Source organism: Bactrocera dorsalis, chromosome 4 (assembly GCF_023373825.1).
Source record: "Bactrocera dorsalis isolate Fly_Bdor chromosome 4, ASM2337382v1, whole genome shotgun sequence".
Taxonomy (NCBI): domain Eukaryota; kingdom Metazoa; phylum Arthropoda; class Insecta; order Diptera; family Tephritidae; genus Bactrocera; species Bactrocera dorsalis.
The window spans coordinates 32342915-32357760 of NC_064306.1; the positions used below are offsets into that span (position 1 = coordinate 32342915).

General features: G+C 37.4%; 1 protein-coding gene across 3 annotated transcripts in view; it reads right to left on the reverse strand.

The window, feature by feature from the left end:
• Window positions 1–1521: 1521 nt before the first annotated feature.
• The window catches only part of LOC105224094 (uncharacterized), a 54021-nt gene continuing 40696 nt past the window's right edge, over window positions 1522–14846 (reverse strand). For all 3 annotated transcript variants that reach the window (XM_049454552.1, XM_049454551.1, XM_049454550.1), the window contains exons 3-7: window positions 5113–5278; window positions 4584–5034; window positions 4071–4530; window positions 3605–4004; window positions 1522–3539 (exon numbers count right to left, since the gene is read on the reverse strand). In XM_049454552.1, coding sequence (XP_049310509.1) covers window positions 2216–3539; window positions 3605–4004; window positions 4071–4530; window positions 4584–5034; window positions 5113–5278 — 2801 coding nt within the window. In that variant the 3' untranslated portion in view covers window positions 1522–2215. The remainder of the gene's footprint in view (window positions 3540–3604; window positions 4005–4070; window positions 4531–4583; window positions 5035–5112; window positions 5279–14846) is intronic.

The following is a 14846-nucleotide window of genomic DNA, read 5'->3' on the forward strand; positions in this document are numbered from 1 at the left end:
TGAGGAGGCTTATCCCACGGTAGTTGGTGCAGATTGTGGGGTCTCCCTTTTTGTGTATTAGGCAGAGCAAACTTAAATACCAATCGTATATTCTACTAAGAAGCTGATGCATGCTCCTTATCAGTTCTTCGAAAATACATACATACTTAGATATATTTGAAAACATTCTCTGAAATTTTGAAATATATATGTATAGTTTTTGAGTTATGATCGTACTTGTCAGAATTTTAATCAGCTACCAAAATTTTATCTGCGATTTTCTCGAAACGTTGTTTTCAGGATCGGAGAGGAAAATTTCTACCAAAAAGCTAGCTGAATTGACTTGGAATTTGTATACAACCATTTTAATATATTTTTCAGGTAATGATTGGCGGAATAAGATAATAACTTCGGTTTTTTAATCCACCGAGAAGTGTAAATTTTTCGCAAAAATCTTCCTCACCACTCATAAAAACACCTTTTCCGTGGGTCAAGGGCAAGAAAATCAGTTACGAAATCAATAAAATCTAATATTTTAATTACTCACTGTTTGTTAAAACGCTTTAATTTCCATTTATTTTAATCTAATAAAATCGTCTTTAAAAATAGTCCTCAAAATAGAGCGTCATGTCTGGCTTGTAAGTGGATATATAGTAAACCCCCTATACATGTACTTGACAGTCAGTTAATCGAAGCGAAAAATTCATATTGATTGCCAGGAGAGTTAAAAATGGAATTTTTTCTGCTTCAATAACATAAACTCAAGACAAAATAATCTCTCACAACTTATATAATAATTTTCCAAATCTACCAATAATCAATTCTAAATTTTTAAAGATAAATGATATTAATAGAAGTCAAAGTGTAATCGCGTAAAAAAACCGTATACTAGTCATTTTCAAGTTGCTTAATATTCTTTATTCGTCCTTGAATTATTTTATATCTTATCGTTTGACAAAATGTTTGAAAAAGACAGAACTATTAAGTGTTTACATGGATTTCCACGGATAAAAAAACGGTTTTTTTCTCATATGAAAAATTAAAGATTTTTTTAGAATTTTTTATTGTTTCAAGCATACACTATTAAGAAAGAAATTCTGAAATATTCGGAAAAAAAATATTTTAAACTCGGTCATTGCGACGCCATTTCCGGTGACCCTATGGAAAAAAGATGCGCCGGCGTTGGCAGAATAACTACTTACAAGATCATCTAAAGTGAAAAATACGTGTTTTAGTTAAAACTTTAACTTAGAACTTGGACGAAGGAAATTTTTTACAAAAAAATTAAAACTTCAGTGAAAAAATCCTTCATCCAAGTCTTTAAGAATTGTATCTCAAAGACCTATGTAAAATTTCATTAAGATCGGTTGAGTAGTGCATCTTGCCAACCGACTTCAAAAACACAGATTCGAGAAAACCGTGTTTAAGGACGACGCACTAGTCTTTGGAGAATATTCTAAAAGAGTTTTAGAATTTAATAAGACAATAAAATAAAACGAATCTTGGAAACCCGTATACCCATCTAAGCCCTTAAAGTTGCATTCGTGATTGCATTCGCCTTTCAAATTATGAATCCATGTTTCTCTTGTAAAATTAAATAATTTATTCGTATAAAATATATGTATGTACTTAATATTAATTATAACCTATGCCCTAACAAATTCCAAATAGTAATACCTTGGCTTCAAGCAATGACGCGAACGACACACGCAGGAACCAGGAATTATTTTTTCTTAACTAAGCATTTTTTACTTATATTCAAAATTACATACATAAGGAATTAGAGTAAGTGGAAAACAGTGATAGGGTTAGAAATATTTACAGAAAATTCAATTTAAATATTTCCTAAGGAGATGCGCTTAGAAAATATTAAATATAAATAATTTTAGAAAGTTGGACGCGAATGTAAAGAAATTCTAAAACCAGCCAATTAGTGGCGACTCACAGGGTTGCACGTAAATGGCGATCACAATAATATTTGTTTTTTATTATCTATACAATTTATTTAGTTATACTTCTTTTTGGTTAGACCGAGGGCTAATTGCAGCTTCAGTAAAGCGGCCAAGCTTTATGGCGAAGCATTTGACAAATTCGTTTTTCATTTTTGTTTTGTTTCAAAAGAAAGTAATAGTGACAAGATGAGCGTCTACAGCATTTGACTTATCACGCGGCTTTTACACAATTCGGATTGTGTTTAACCCACACTGTTTTCGGTAACCACTACAGTTATGTAGTTTCAGGGTTTGCCTTCAACCGACTTTTGGTTCGTCGCTTTGCCTGGCCTATAGGTGGGTAATTCTATGAATACTGGCTCATAACTGGGATCTTCTGGTCGTAATGCCCGCGATTCAGAGAGCATCATATTTGTGTAATAGCTAAGCGCACGCTTTTGACCCGAACGATCAATACTACTGTCAATATTACTCGTTGCTTTTTCCACATTCTCCGGTCTTAAGAGCTTGAAAATATTACGCTGCGTTCGAGACTCAGACACAGCGAGATCTGTTACCGGTTTGCGGACAGGGCGGTTGTCCTCGACACGTTTCTCACGCAAAAAGGACGCCTCCTCAAAGCGTGGTATATAGCGTGGCTTACGGGGTTCTTCCTTAGAGGAAGCTGGCTGTTCAGTACTGCTTGCTGCTGAGCCGCCTACATTGAAGCCAAAGAATTTCGGCGCTTGCACCGAGATCAACGGTAAGAGTGTCTCACGTGCGTAACGCTCTGCACGTTGTAGCAAATCGCCGAGACGGAAGGGCAGCAATTGCACAGTAATGACTTCCTCCTGTGAGTTTTGCTTCGGTAACTCGGGTCCATTGCGTACAGTGATCGGTGTAATTTTAATAATTTCCGGTTTCTTTGTGTCCAGCGGCGAGTCTGTGAAGACAATCTCCTTTGCCTTCTTCACACGTGGTGTAGTTGCCTTTAAAACGGGCTCAACTATCTCTTCCGTAGTTACACCATATTCCTGCAGGTTACGTGCATTCTTGAGCCCCAGCCGACGGTCGTTCAAAACGGGTTCGAAAATCTCAGTTGGTTCGACGGATAAACTGCGACTAGACTCACCAACTTCTTTGTCCAGCGAATTAGTACCTTCGAATATGGGTTGCCAGGGCAAATCGTTGTCAGGATATGTATTATTTTGGTCCAGTCGAAAACTAGTACCGAGATTGAAATAGTCTTTGCTTTGTTTGGCGGCATCTATACTATCGGTTTCCAAATTGTCTATGCTCTCTTGTCCATTAGAGTCCGGCACCGATGTGGTGGGCACATTATAAGTACCATATTCTTCCTGGTTCTCCAATTCACAATTACCAGTAAGCAGCTTTAGACGCACGGGTGTACCCGATGAAAGCTTGGTCGATGGTTTACAGAGAGAATGACTGCGCCCAAAGCTGTCGGTTAGAACCACCTTATCAATGTCCCAGTGCGGGAGACCCTTAGACAACCAACCACTATAGGATTTGTAATGTAAGCTAAGTGTGGTTGGAAAACCTAAGGCGGGGTGTGGCACAATGATTTTTGAAACAATATCTCCAGCGAAGAATTCAGAGTCGTCTTTTCTGTAAGGGATAATTTTTATCGTTATTAGAGTCTTGTAGAAAAAATAAAGAATAAAAAAACTCACTCCGATATTTTGAAGGTTTCGTTTAAGCCACCCTCGCCTTCGAGTGTCGCCTCCAAGCGCCCGATAGTACGTAGCGGCAAATCATTGAAGGAATTGAATATTTCAAGCTTGAACTGATGCGCACAGAATGGCTCCTCTTCTCTTGTTAGTAGGTACAGTTGTCCACGGCCAGTGGATCTATCAGCGTAGTAGCCCATGTTGCCGCATCTTGGCACACCTTCAGCAACGTCATCGTCATTTTGGGCGCATGGAAAGCAATCGCCTTTAATAAAGTCATCATAACTATTACACGGATATGCTGGAAACATGCAACGCGGAGCGACTGAGTCAATGAAGAACTTGTAGGCACGTCGATGATTACAAAGTGAACGACCCTCCTCCTCATCGGCAGTTTGTGCAGCTATAAATGTGGGGTAATAAATTTGATTAACCAAAAAAGCTAAGGTAAGAATATATAGCTACTAACACCAAATGAAATCCGTTACAGCGCCCACAAATAGATTTGAGCAGCCCGTTTGCACACGTCCACCATTCGGGTAGAAATCGACATGTCCCATTGGCTGCCACGAGCCCAGTCCACCAAGGATTAAGTTCTCACCGTTCGAGTGTATAACATCCACAAAGTCCGCATCCGAATTATCCAAACGCACTTTGGGATGTTGTGCCTCGAACAGTGGACCGGCCGGATCCAAACCCGTAATGCGAGCCAAACCTGGCAGTTCAGCGCCAGCGAAACCAGACACATGTGCACCCAAACTGAAACCGATTATATGCGTGCGCGTTAAGTTGAGACCCTTGTACTGCTTCAGATTCTGCAAAAGCATGGCCAGTTGTTTGCCCACCAGACGTGTATTCGCTGCAGCACGCACGTAATTCGGGAAAGTCGCGCCGTTCTCCCAGTCCACGCAAATAACAATACAATCTTCCTACAATAACAACGTAAGTAATTTTCAATTTTAATTCAATTTGAAGAACCTACCACCGCCATCAACGCCGTCTTCATTTCGTAGATCCACACATGTGGACAAGCTGAACCGAAACCGTGCACGATGACGCGCACCGACAATTCATCGAAACCATGCAATTCGTCGAGCGTCAGTGGCGTACTTTTAAAGACGCTACGCTGTGTCGTAGTAGTTGTTGTCGTCGTAGTTGTTGTGGTGGAGCTATTTGCATCTGTATCACTTACTGAACCGGCTCTGCGTCGTATAGAATGCGAAGATCGTGCGACTTTAGCAAAAGCGTCAGTCATATTCAGAAACGGCAGCTCCATGAGGGGACGTTCGGAACGATTTTTTGTGGAGTAAAAATAGAATTTGGTGTTGATATCTTGCGGCGGCGAGGGCAACATTTCCAAATAAGCAAAGGGGCCGGAGTCCTCAAAACAACCGAGTTCGCCATAACAAACGCGTTTGATTGCACGCTTCGATCTGTTAGCAAATGCAGGGACGGACATAATGTTTAAATAATAGCTATATTTGGAAAGTGGTTAAAGGTAATGGTCGCACCTGCGATGTTTATTACGTTGCTGCAGGAGTTCATGTTGCCTTATAGATTCCTGTACGGCACGCACTAAATCAGTGCTGTTCGCCAATCCATTAGAGAAACTGTTTGCTAACACGGCATCGAGATCATTTTGGGCCGGTGAATGGTCCTCATGTACTACTGAACAAGCTGAAACAATAAGGGGGAGAGAGGGAAAGAATAAAGAGTTACCAGTAGATTGATTTCATTTTAGTCTAAGATAGGGATTTTGATATCCGTTATACATATATTTCCATAAGCATTGTCACATTTTGAATGAGTAGCGAATTTTATGATTTTACCGTCGGCTTACAGGTAGAGACTCTCAATTCAATACTTACAATGATGTTCTAATTAGCTCTTCGCTCCAAATGTGTTATTCCTTAGGACTGTAATCTCGAACATTCTTTTTGACCTTTATTATAGCAGCTAATTGAAAGATACTTCGAGGAAATCACGCTATTAAGTTACTAATCAATTATCTGGAAATTATCTAAAGGGTGATTTTTTAAGAGCTTGATAACTTTTTTTTAAAAAAAAAACGCATAAAATTTGCAAAATCTCATCGGTTCTTTATTTGAAACTTTTTGAAGATAATTTCATTTAAATGTTGACCGCGGCTGCGTCTTAGGTGGTCCATTCGGAAAGTCCAATTTTGGGCAACTTTTTCGAGCATTTCGGCCGGAATAGCCCGAATTTCTTCGGAAATGTTGTCTTCCAAAGCTGGAATAGTTGCTGGCTTATTTCTGTAGACTTTAGACTTGACGTAGCCCCACAAAAAATAGTCTAAAGGCGTTAAATCGCATGATCTTGGTGGCCAACTTACGGGTCCATTTCTTGAGATGAATTGTTGTCCGAAGTTTTCCCTCAAAATGGCCATAGAATCGCGAGCTGTGTGGCATGTAGCGCCATCTTGTTGAAACCACATGTCAACCAAGTTCAGTTCTTCCATTTTTGGCAACAAAAAGTTTGTTAGCATCGAACGATAGCGATCGCCATTCACCGTAACGTTGCGTCCAACAGCATCTTTGAAAAAATACGGTCCAATGATTCCACCAGCGTACAAACCACACCAAACAGTGCATTTTTCGGGATGCATGGGCAGTTCTTGAACGGCTTCTGGTTGCTCTTCACCCCAAATGCGGCAATTTTGCTTATTTACGTAGCCATTCAACCAGAAATGAGCCTCATCGCTGAACAAAACACGCGCGCGAAACACATTTCGAACCGAACACTGATTTTGGTAATAAAATTCAATGATTTGCAAGCGTTGCTCGTTAGTAAGTCTATTCATGATGAAATGTCAAAGCATACTGAGCATCTTTCTCTTTGACACCATGTCTGAAATCCCACGTGATCTGTCAAATACTAATGCATGAAAATCCTAACCTCAAAAAAATCACCCGTTATTAGATACAGGCAGCTTAGATTGTTTCTTCTGGACGTGAACCTTTTAAAAAACTACATAAGTGAGTGTGGGCGGGCTTAGGTTAGATTTTGAGGTCGATTCTAAAAGGAATCTCAATTGGACTGCTTAGATAAGACCTATACAAATCTATAAAGCGCTTTTAGCCTAACACTAATCTGTTTAGACAGCAATGTCAGTCTACTATTTGTCGAAGGTAAGACTGCCGTTTTGTGTGAGCCTCAGGCTTTCAAAGGCTCAATGGAGGAGAAAGTGTCTGGATGCTTCCATCTATCTACTCTATACAACTTTGACATCTTGCGTCTAGATGTTTTGCCTTACCGCATGAATGCCTATTGAACAATATTCAGAAAGTACCGATTGATCTTACGATTGCGGTAATATGAATTTTGCTAACGGCAAGTATTTCAGACTAGCGCCTACTAAGCGCACGCGGTGTCCATTGGTCAAGTATTTGAGCGCATGATGGCAGTGGAGATCCAGCACGGTCCCATTTTAATGTGAACGTGGAAGAGGCCCCCTCTGGTCAGTACGTCGACTTTTCAGTTGCCAGTGATTCAGCTATGACCACGCACCCAAACGAGTGTGATGATGAAGTAACTTGATGCTTTTTCTAGTGAGGACAAACACTGCTAGAGAAGCTTTGAGCACACAGTTAGCGAGCTCAGCGCTTTTTTTACCGCTATGCTGTCGGAGTAAATGCTCATATCTTTGAAAGCGGCTGCACTTCACTTTAAGGTTAACAGAGAGCTCTTTGCAGAAAACTTGGCTTTCAGCTCTCCCTCCTAGCTTGGAGGCTTACTGCACCTCTTCTGCAGCGACTTCCCCCACCCACATATCTTTCGTCAATATGTGAACAGAGAAAAGCCTCCACGAGTAGCCTCTGCGACACAGTGATCCAAGTTTTCAGGAATGCAGTTTAAGGAGGAGAGAATTGCACCATATTCTTGTTCAGACTCCTTCAAATGCACAGCTTTCCTCCGGTGCTATGGCATTCAGTGCTATTCTTGCCGTAGTCTGCAGTGTACCGTAGATGCCTATGACAGACTCTTAGGCTAAGACTTTTTATAGCCTTTTTCGATCATCGTCTTATAATATTTCATATATAATAGCACTATATACGTATTCTGATAGTTATAAAGATAATTAAAGTTAATAGCAACACATTTTAGCTAAAGAATTATCTTTTATTTTGACATTTTTTTTTAGAAAAAAATTTATAAAAAATATTATGTTCATGGAGGTCGACTTTTGGCATGTGTATTTCGGAAAATTTAGCATAACAAGCTACAAGAATCCAGCCAAACTTTCTAAACTTGGATAACCTTTCATCTGCCAGGAAACATTTAATTTACAACAAATAGTAGGTTCAGAACGAATATAATAGACTACCAGTACCCTCCTCGGGTATAAAAAACTTAACGCAGTATATAAGAAACCTTCACAGCATAAAATATTTCTTAAAACAATAATTCAAATAAAAATTTTATATAATCACATAGATTTTAGTAATTATTTTCAAGCTAAGTCTAACAAGAGAATAATTGACAGTATGTGACAAATGAGTAAATAATCATTATGCGTAAACAAGGAAGAATACTTAATTGCAATACAAATCTACGTGAGCCATAAACTCTCCTTTCTATGCTTTCACGCTTGCCGTATATATATTTTATAGACAATCACTCCAAAAATATTTTAGAAATATTCTAATAAAAAAAATTGTCGCTGTTTATGATGAGCATTGAACTTCGTGAGTTTTAAGGAAGTGAAATGCAAATGGATAATTTTTATTATCAGAAGCAATTAGATACTTTGCTTTTAAGGAAGCATCAAGCATTATTTCAGACATATTTTTGAGAACAGTATGTATATAACTTTATAGCAGAGAAATAATGTTAATTTATGATGGCACTTTAAAGTACAAAATGGCCAATAACAATAAAAAAGATTTTTAATTGCTTAGTTACTTTGAAGTGATTCTTGAACTTCAGCAATAAAATGAAGCAATAAACGTTGTTAAAAATATTGTTCAACAGAAAAACTTTGAAATGAATTAAGTTTCATCTGTAACAAAGTTCACAAATCATTTCAAATTTTTAACCACAAAAATTAGTTGAGTCAGAAAAAACTTTAAATATTATTACCGAAGTGACACCGGGAGGTCTTTAATAAGCTACATACTGGGTACCCCTTATTTTAGGTGTTGTCATATAAGCATTTAACAACTGTAAACGTCAATTCAATATTCGTCATTTGGTGTAGAATTTTTTGAAATACGAAACAGAAACCAGTGACTTTGAGCGCCAGAAAATGGTGACTTTTACTTTTTCGGCCGAAATTGTGTTTTTCGCATTCTTCGAAGCAGGTTCACAGATTGAAATCCACTAGGGTGGAAAACAAAAATAAAACTATGCGTCTGATTCTGCTAACATTTTGACAGTAGCAAATGTACTGTGCGTACCTTACCAAATGGCACCATTATTCAGACGGTGAAGCTAAGTGTTATTGACGCACTATCGTAAGATTAAATCGGAAAAGAAATGTGAACTTTAATAAATGCCTAGATTTTGTTCGGATACTACTAAAGACTAAGGGAGAATTGGTTTAAAACTGAAAGGATTAAATCAGAAACAATATGGGTAAGCCCGAAATCATAATTGAGACAATTTACCGCATTCCGAATTAATGAAAACGAAAGCAAAACTACTTCCGCACCGACAGTCTTCATCTGATCTGGCCCTTTCCGACTTTTTGCTGAGCTCAGACTTAAAGAAATTGTTTGTTGGAAAGAACTTTTGCGACAAAGAAGAGGCAAACGCCAGTACTATTTTACAACACAAGACAAATTGTATATAATAAGCAAGAAAGGGCTAAATTCGGGTGCAACCGAACATTTTATATTCTTGCAACTTGCACGAATCAAAGCCAGGGAAATATCTTATATCCCAATACTCTATACGAGTATACTCATACACTGACCGACAAGTTCGGCACACGATTTGTTAAAAAAAAACGAAAATCATTAGAGGTTGTATAAGGGAATTAGGGTAGTATAGACCCAATTTTATCTATTAACTATTATCATGCCACATTCTAAAAAATGTTTACTAGGTTTCATTAAGGTAGCTCACATACAATTACCAATCATATGGAGTAAAGTCAGGCGGATGTACGAAAATCCTGATGATAGTTATGTACGAGTATATGGGGGCTTAGTCAAGTTTTCTCCGAATTGTATCTATTTTAGGCACAAAGATATATACCATATATTGTATGAGCAAAACATTTTCTTTAATTTTCATTGAGGTAACCCAAATTTTGGCCGATATATCCAAAGTAACTTTATACTTGAAAGTTTGAAAATGTTAATATTAGGTATAAGGGGACTCAGAGAAGTACTGACCCGATTCAACCCTTTTTGATACACAGATTTATTATCGACAGGTAAGGGTTCTTTCTGAATTTCACTTGTATATCTCCAAGATTTACCGATATTTTCGGTAAAAAGTCAACTATAGATACTGAGTCCACATATTCGGTACCTAGGAGCTTGAAAAGTTTTGGTTGGATTTGGGAAATTTTTGGCCATGAGGTGGCACTCTCTGAAGGTATTATTTTTGCAAATTTTTATCGCGTCATATTAATTACTTCTTCATTTGAACAGTGGAAAGTGAAAGGATCAAAAGAAATTTACAATTGAGTTATATGGGCGTTATATAGCGGTTGTAGTCCGCCCATTTTGACACGTGCTAAATTTAGTCCAAATCGGTGGGTTCGGTCCCAAGATACTCGTATGTGATTGCACAACAAGTGGACGGCGCCACGCTCATCGTCAAATGTTTACATCGGCACCAATAAAACCATACCATCTCGGATGTAAAATTTAATGTTTCTGACGTGCTTACTGCAGTTCGCTACGCCAAATTACAGTTTTATATCTTGATTCAGTGCTTAGTTATGGCACTTTATACTTTTTCGGTTAATGGCGTAATTTTTTGTAATAAGGAACTCGCAACCAATCGTGGCCACGCAAACCTTAGCACTATAACTTCTTAAATTTTTTTCGGTCTTTTACGTTCGTTTAACCTTTTTTCAGTTTGGTTTTTTATGTTTTTAGTAAGCTGAAGTAAACTAAATTATTTTATCTAATTATAATTATTTTTATTGTTTATAAAGTGATACACCGACTAAACTTCGTATTTCAATTAAAAAAAAAATTAAATAAAATATTAATTTCAATTATAGTGTAAATGAAATTAAGTTAAGAAAATAAAATATCATTTTTTCATTGCATGCCAGTCAGCTGTTAAACCTAACCACTCAAAATTTTCACGTATTGTGCATATTTGACTCACTTTATAAGGTACTTTTTGCGATATAGAAATTTGTGTCTTACTCATTAAATGTAATAAATTAAAAACTATAATTATACTTAGATAATAATAGAAAGTTTACTTCTACTTACTAAAAACATAAAAAAAAGCCAAAATTAAAAAAATCCCGAACAAACGAAAAATACCCAAAAAAATTAAGAAAGTAGTGGTAAGGTTTGCGTGGCCACAAGTGTATATATTTTCCTATATGTACATATAATAAAATACACACTTTTTCAACTCTTAATACGAGTAATTAAATATTAAAATAATCTCAATTGAGTCAAATAATTAGCGTAAATTAATTATGTGCTGCAAGTGTTGGAATTTCGAGATTTTAATGTGCACAATTTTTGTTTATGAGACATCACTTTGAAAACCTGCAGATATTTAAATCATAAAAATGTGAGTTTAATTAGCGAAAGGCGTCACATTAGTGGCTTATTTCGCACAATAAGAAAGACAATTAATGTTAATTAGTTACGACTCATAGTTAAATACATGTTTATTAGAAAATAAAACAAGCTGATTTTCATTACAAACGTCGGTAAATTGTATGCACATATGTGTTAACGTCAAACATATTGCAGCTGTGAAAGAAATTGTACTTTCGTTGAGTTGATATGGCAAGCAAATGCATAGATACTTGTAAGTTATAATAAAATGTCACATTTTATATGTACATTTTTCATACTAAGGGAGCATTACTAAGGAGAGAATTTAATAATTTCAGAATAATAAAACAAAAGAGGATCTAGAAGAAATATATAGCCAGTCAACCAGACTAGATTCCTTTGCTTCATATAGTACAATGTACAGTTTTATACAGGTATAATGATATCAAGTCAAATGCACATTTTGAATATGCCTCTGTAAACATTCATCAACTTTTTGTTTTCTATTTTACATTTCAAATAATACCACATTGATTTAACAGTGAAGGAACGGGTTTTTACCCTTTGATATATGTATTATCCATCCGGAATAATTATTTCCAACTAAAACTCGCTATTTACGTGAAATATTTCACTAAACCGTTTTCTGAGTCTAGAGAAGACCAAATCTGACGAATATGGAGTTAAGTTCATAACGTAAATGCCTTAACTTATCAGTTGAGCTGAAGCGCCCTGCTTAGATATCGATGTGAAATATTCGTTCTTAATGCATGTGTTCCTTTTAGAGTTAACCAACTCACTTAATTCTTACTGGCTCTTGCAGGCTTCCGAAACGTTGCAATTGATGAAACAAATTTATGCCAATGATTGCCTATCTCGTAGCAGAGTACCCGAGTGGTTTCAACGTTTTCAAAGTGGTCGTGAAGACATAAATGACGATCAACATGTGGGCCAATCAAAATCCGTGATCACCGAAATCATCATTGAAATCCATGGAAATGAAATTGAACATCTCCAAAACATCGATTTATCGCATTTTGACCGAACATTTGGGCTTACGAAAGGTTTGTTCCGCACAAATTGACTGACGACCAAAAATTGCTCCCATCAATTGACGCTTGTGACCGATTATTTGACCAAAAATCACATTTTAACTATTAACCACTCCCCGCATTCACCTGATATGGCAGTTGCGACTTGTTCCTCTTCGGAAAAAGGCATTTGCCCATGAAAGGCAAGCGTTATGCAGACATAGAGGCCATTCAAAAGGCTTGCACCGACATACTGGCGGCCATACCGGTCAACGAGCTAAAACACTCGTTCGACATGCTTTTGGACCGTGCAAAAAGCTGTATTGAAGCAGAAGGAGACTATTTTGAATAAAATAAATTGATTTTGCCGATAAAACCATTTATTCTGTTTTTTTTAAGTCTTGTTTACTTTGGAACGCACCTTGTTATATCTTATCGGAGCACAAAATTAATATTCTTTTTTTTTCATTGTAAATAAAAATTGCAAAGGTTTCCTTTGAGACCAATAACTTGAGTACGCTTGCTCGAAAGGTTATGAGACTTTGACCGTATTCTAATTAAGGCTAGTACAAACGCAAAGATACTATAGTGTGGCATGTCATGACAAATGACACTGATTTTTATTCTATGAGTATAACTTTAAGGCTTTGTTTGAAAGTTTAGAGGAGGTAATGGAGTAGCTGATCACGAACGGTTCTCTGAGATATCCCGGGCGATGTCGAAGGTTATAAATGACTTTTAATAACAATATAACCAAATAATAACAAAATAATAAAGTAATAATAACAATAGCATTTCGGCGATCAGCGCTTCGACTTCGAGGACAACGACAAACATTACAATTTTTTGTCAGGAAAGGATTAAGAATAATACCGGTTGTTCCAGCCAAGTACGCCTGTAGGAACAGCAGAAAATAACAGAGGGTACCCCAGTCTTAAATATGAAGCCGACCACCTCCAAAGCGACAGTGAGTACAAACCAAATCACACTGGCACCCAAAGGAGAGGCGCAGCGAAAACAGAGAAAAAATTCTCAAAATCAATTGAGAAAGAGACGTTACCATAGGGCAGTCTTTTTACTCGGGTAGATCGCTAAAAGTCAGGCTGCTGGCATGTCAGTTGACGTAGAAAAGATAAAGTGTCTAACACAATTGATGAAGGAACACGAAAGTTTCTTGAAATGAAAGCAATTGGAAACCGTCAAAATCATGCTCCCAGAAGAAAAGCCGCTTCACAACGAATCGTAGGAAACTCTGTCCAAAAAATTCAACCAGGTGGAGCGGGGTTGAACAGCACAACTTGAATGACGTGGCCAGATACAGCCTCCAGATGTCCACCATAAACTAACCCTCTTCCTCCCTCTCTACTCGACGTCAGATTGTCGAGTGTAGTAGCCTCAATAATCCGACGGGTTTCCACCCGGGTTTTAACTTCTTCGGGGCTACGTGGTCATCAAGAGAGCGGACCAGGCCTACCTTGATTTACTAACGGGTACCTTTGTTAGCCTCAAACTGAAGCGAATCGCAGATAATTTACACAACACAGCAGAGTTCGACCACAACAGCTAGCTGCTAAGAGATGTGGTCATCAAAGAATAAACAATGTACAAATATCTAAGATGTTCACAGATAAATCTGCAGCACTCGCAGTCTGACCGCCCTCATAAGTAAGGGTGGCATCGACAACAGCCTTATTCTGGTACCTTTGGATAGAGCCGACACGGTCAAAGAGCTGAACATCATAAATTATTAGTCTCATTATAATATATTATTAGTTATTAAGTCTGTAAATACTATTTCTTGATCAATGTAATGAGTCCGTAGTTCTAGTCTTATCATACCTGTTTTGTTACCTTATCTCTGTTCGCTACCACAAACGAAAATTCAAGTCAAGAGATCATATGTCTTTAGTACAGTTACCGAACCTTAGAGCTAATAAGGCCCTCAGCTAATCAACGGACTATTGAAACTTACAACTTATAGCACTTATACAATCTAACATGTTAATTAAAAGAAAATAATGAGTACTTATCACTCCTAGGCGGAAGTCGTAAGCAATATATTATGCGTACTTCAGGTTGTAGTTTCGTGAAGACACTCATGCAGCGTCTTCAACACTTTTACTTTTCAAAATCGTGAATGTAGCTGTTTGTCACTGACAACGTTAGCCGTAAACAAGTACTTAAAGTGTGCGTATTTCTTATAACCCCCTTTAATTTTACAAGCACTGAAGTTACGACAAAAATGCTAATTACTCGCATGCCTTCGTTTTTCTTTAGACGAGTATGGTTTACCGTTTAAGTGATCGAATTGTCGAACTCAACGTTTCGAATTCACCAATCAACACCTCTTGCCAATTGGCACCTTTACTGAAATTTTCACGGGTTATACAAATATATAATTTAGAGTATTTACACCATCGTGTCGTCACGATTATGTGACTCTGTTCGTGTTTTTTTGTTTTTTTTTTTTTGCTTTTTTGCTGCTGCTTT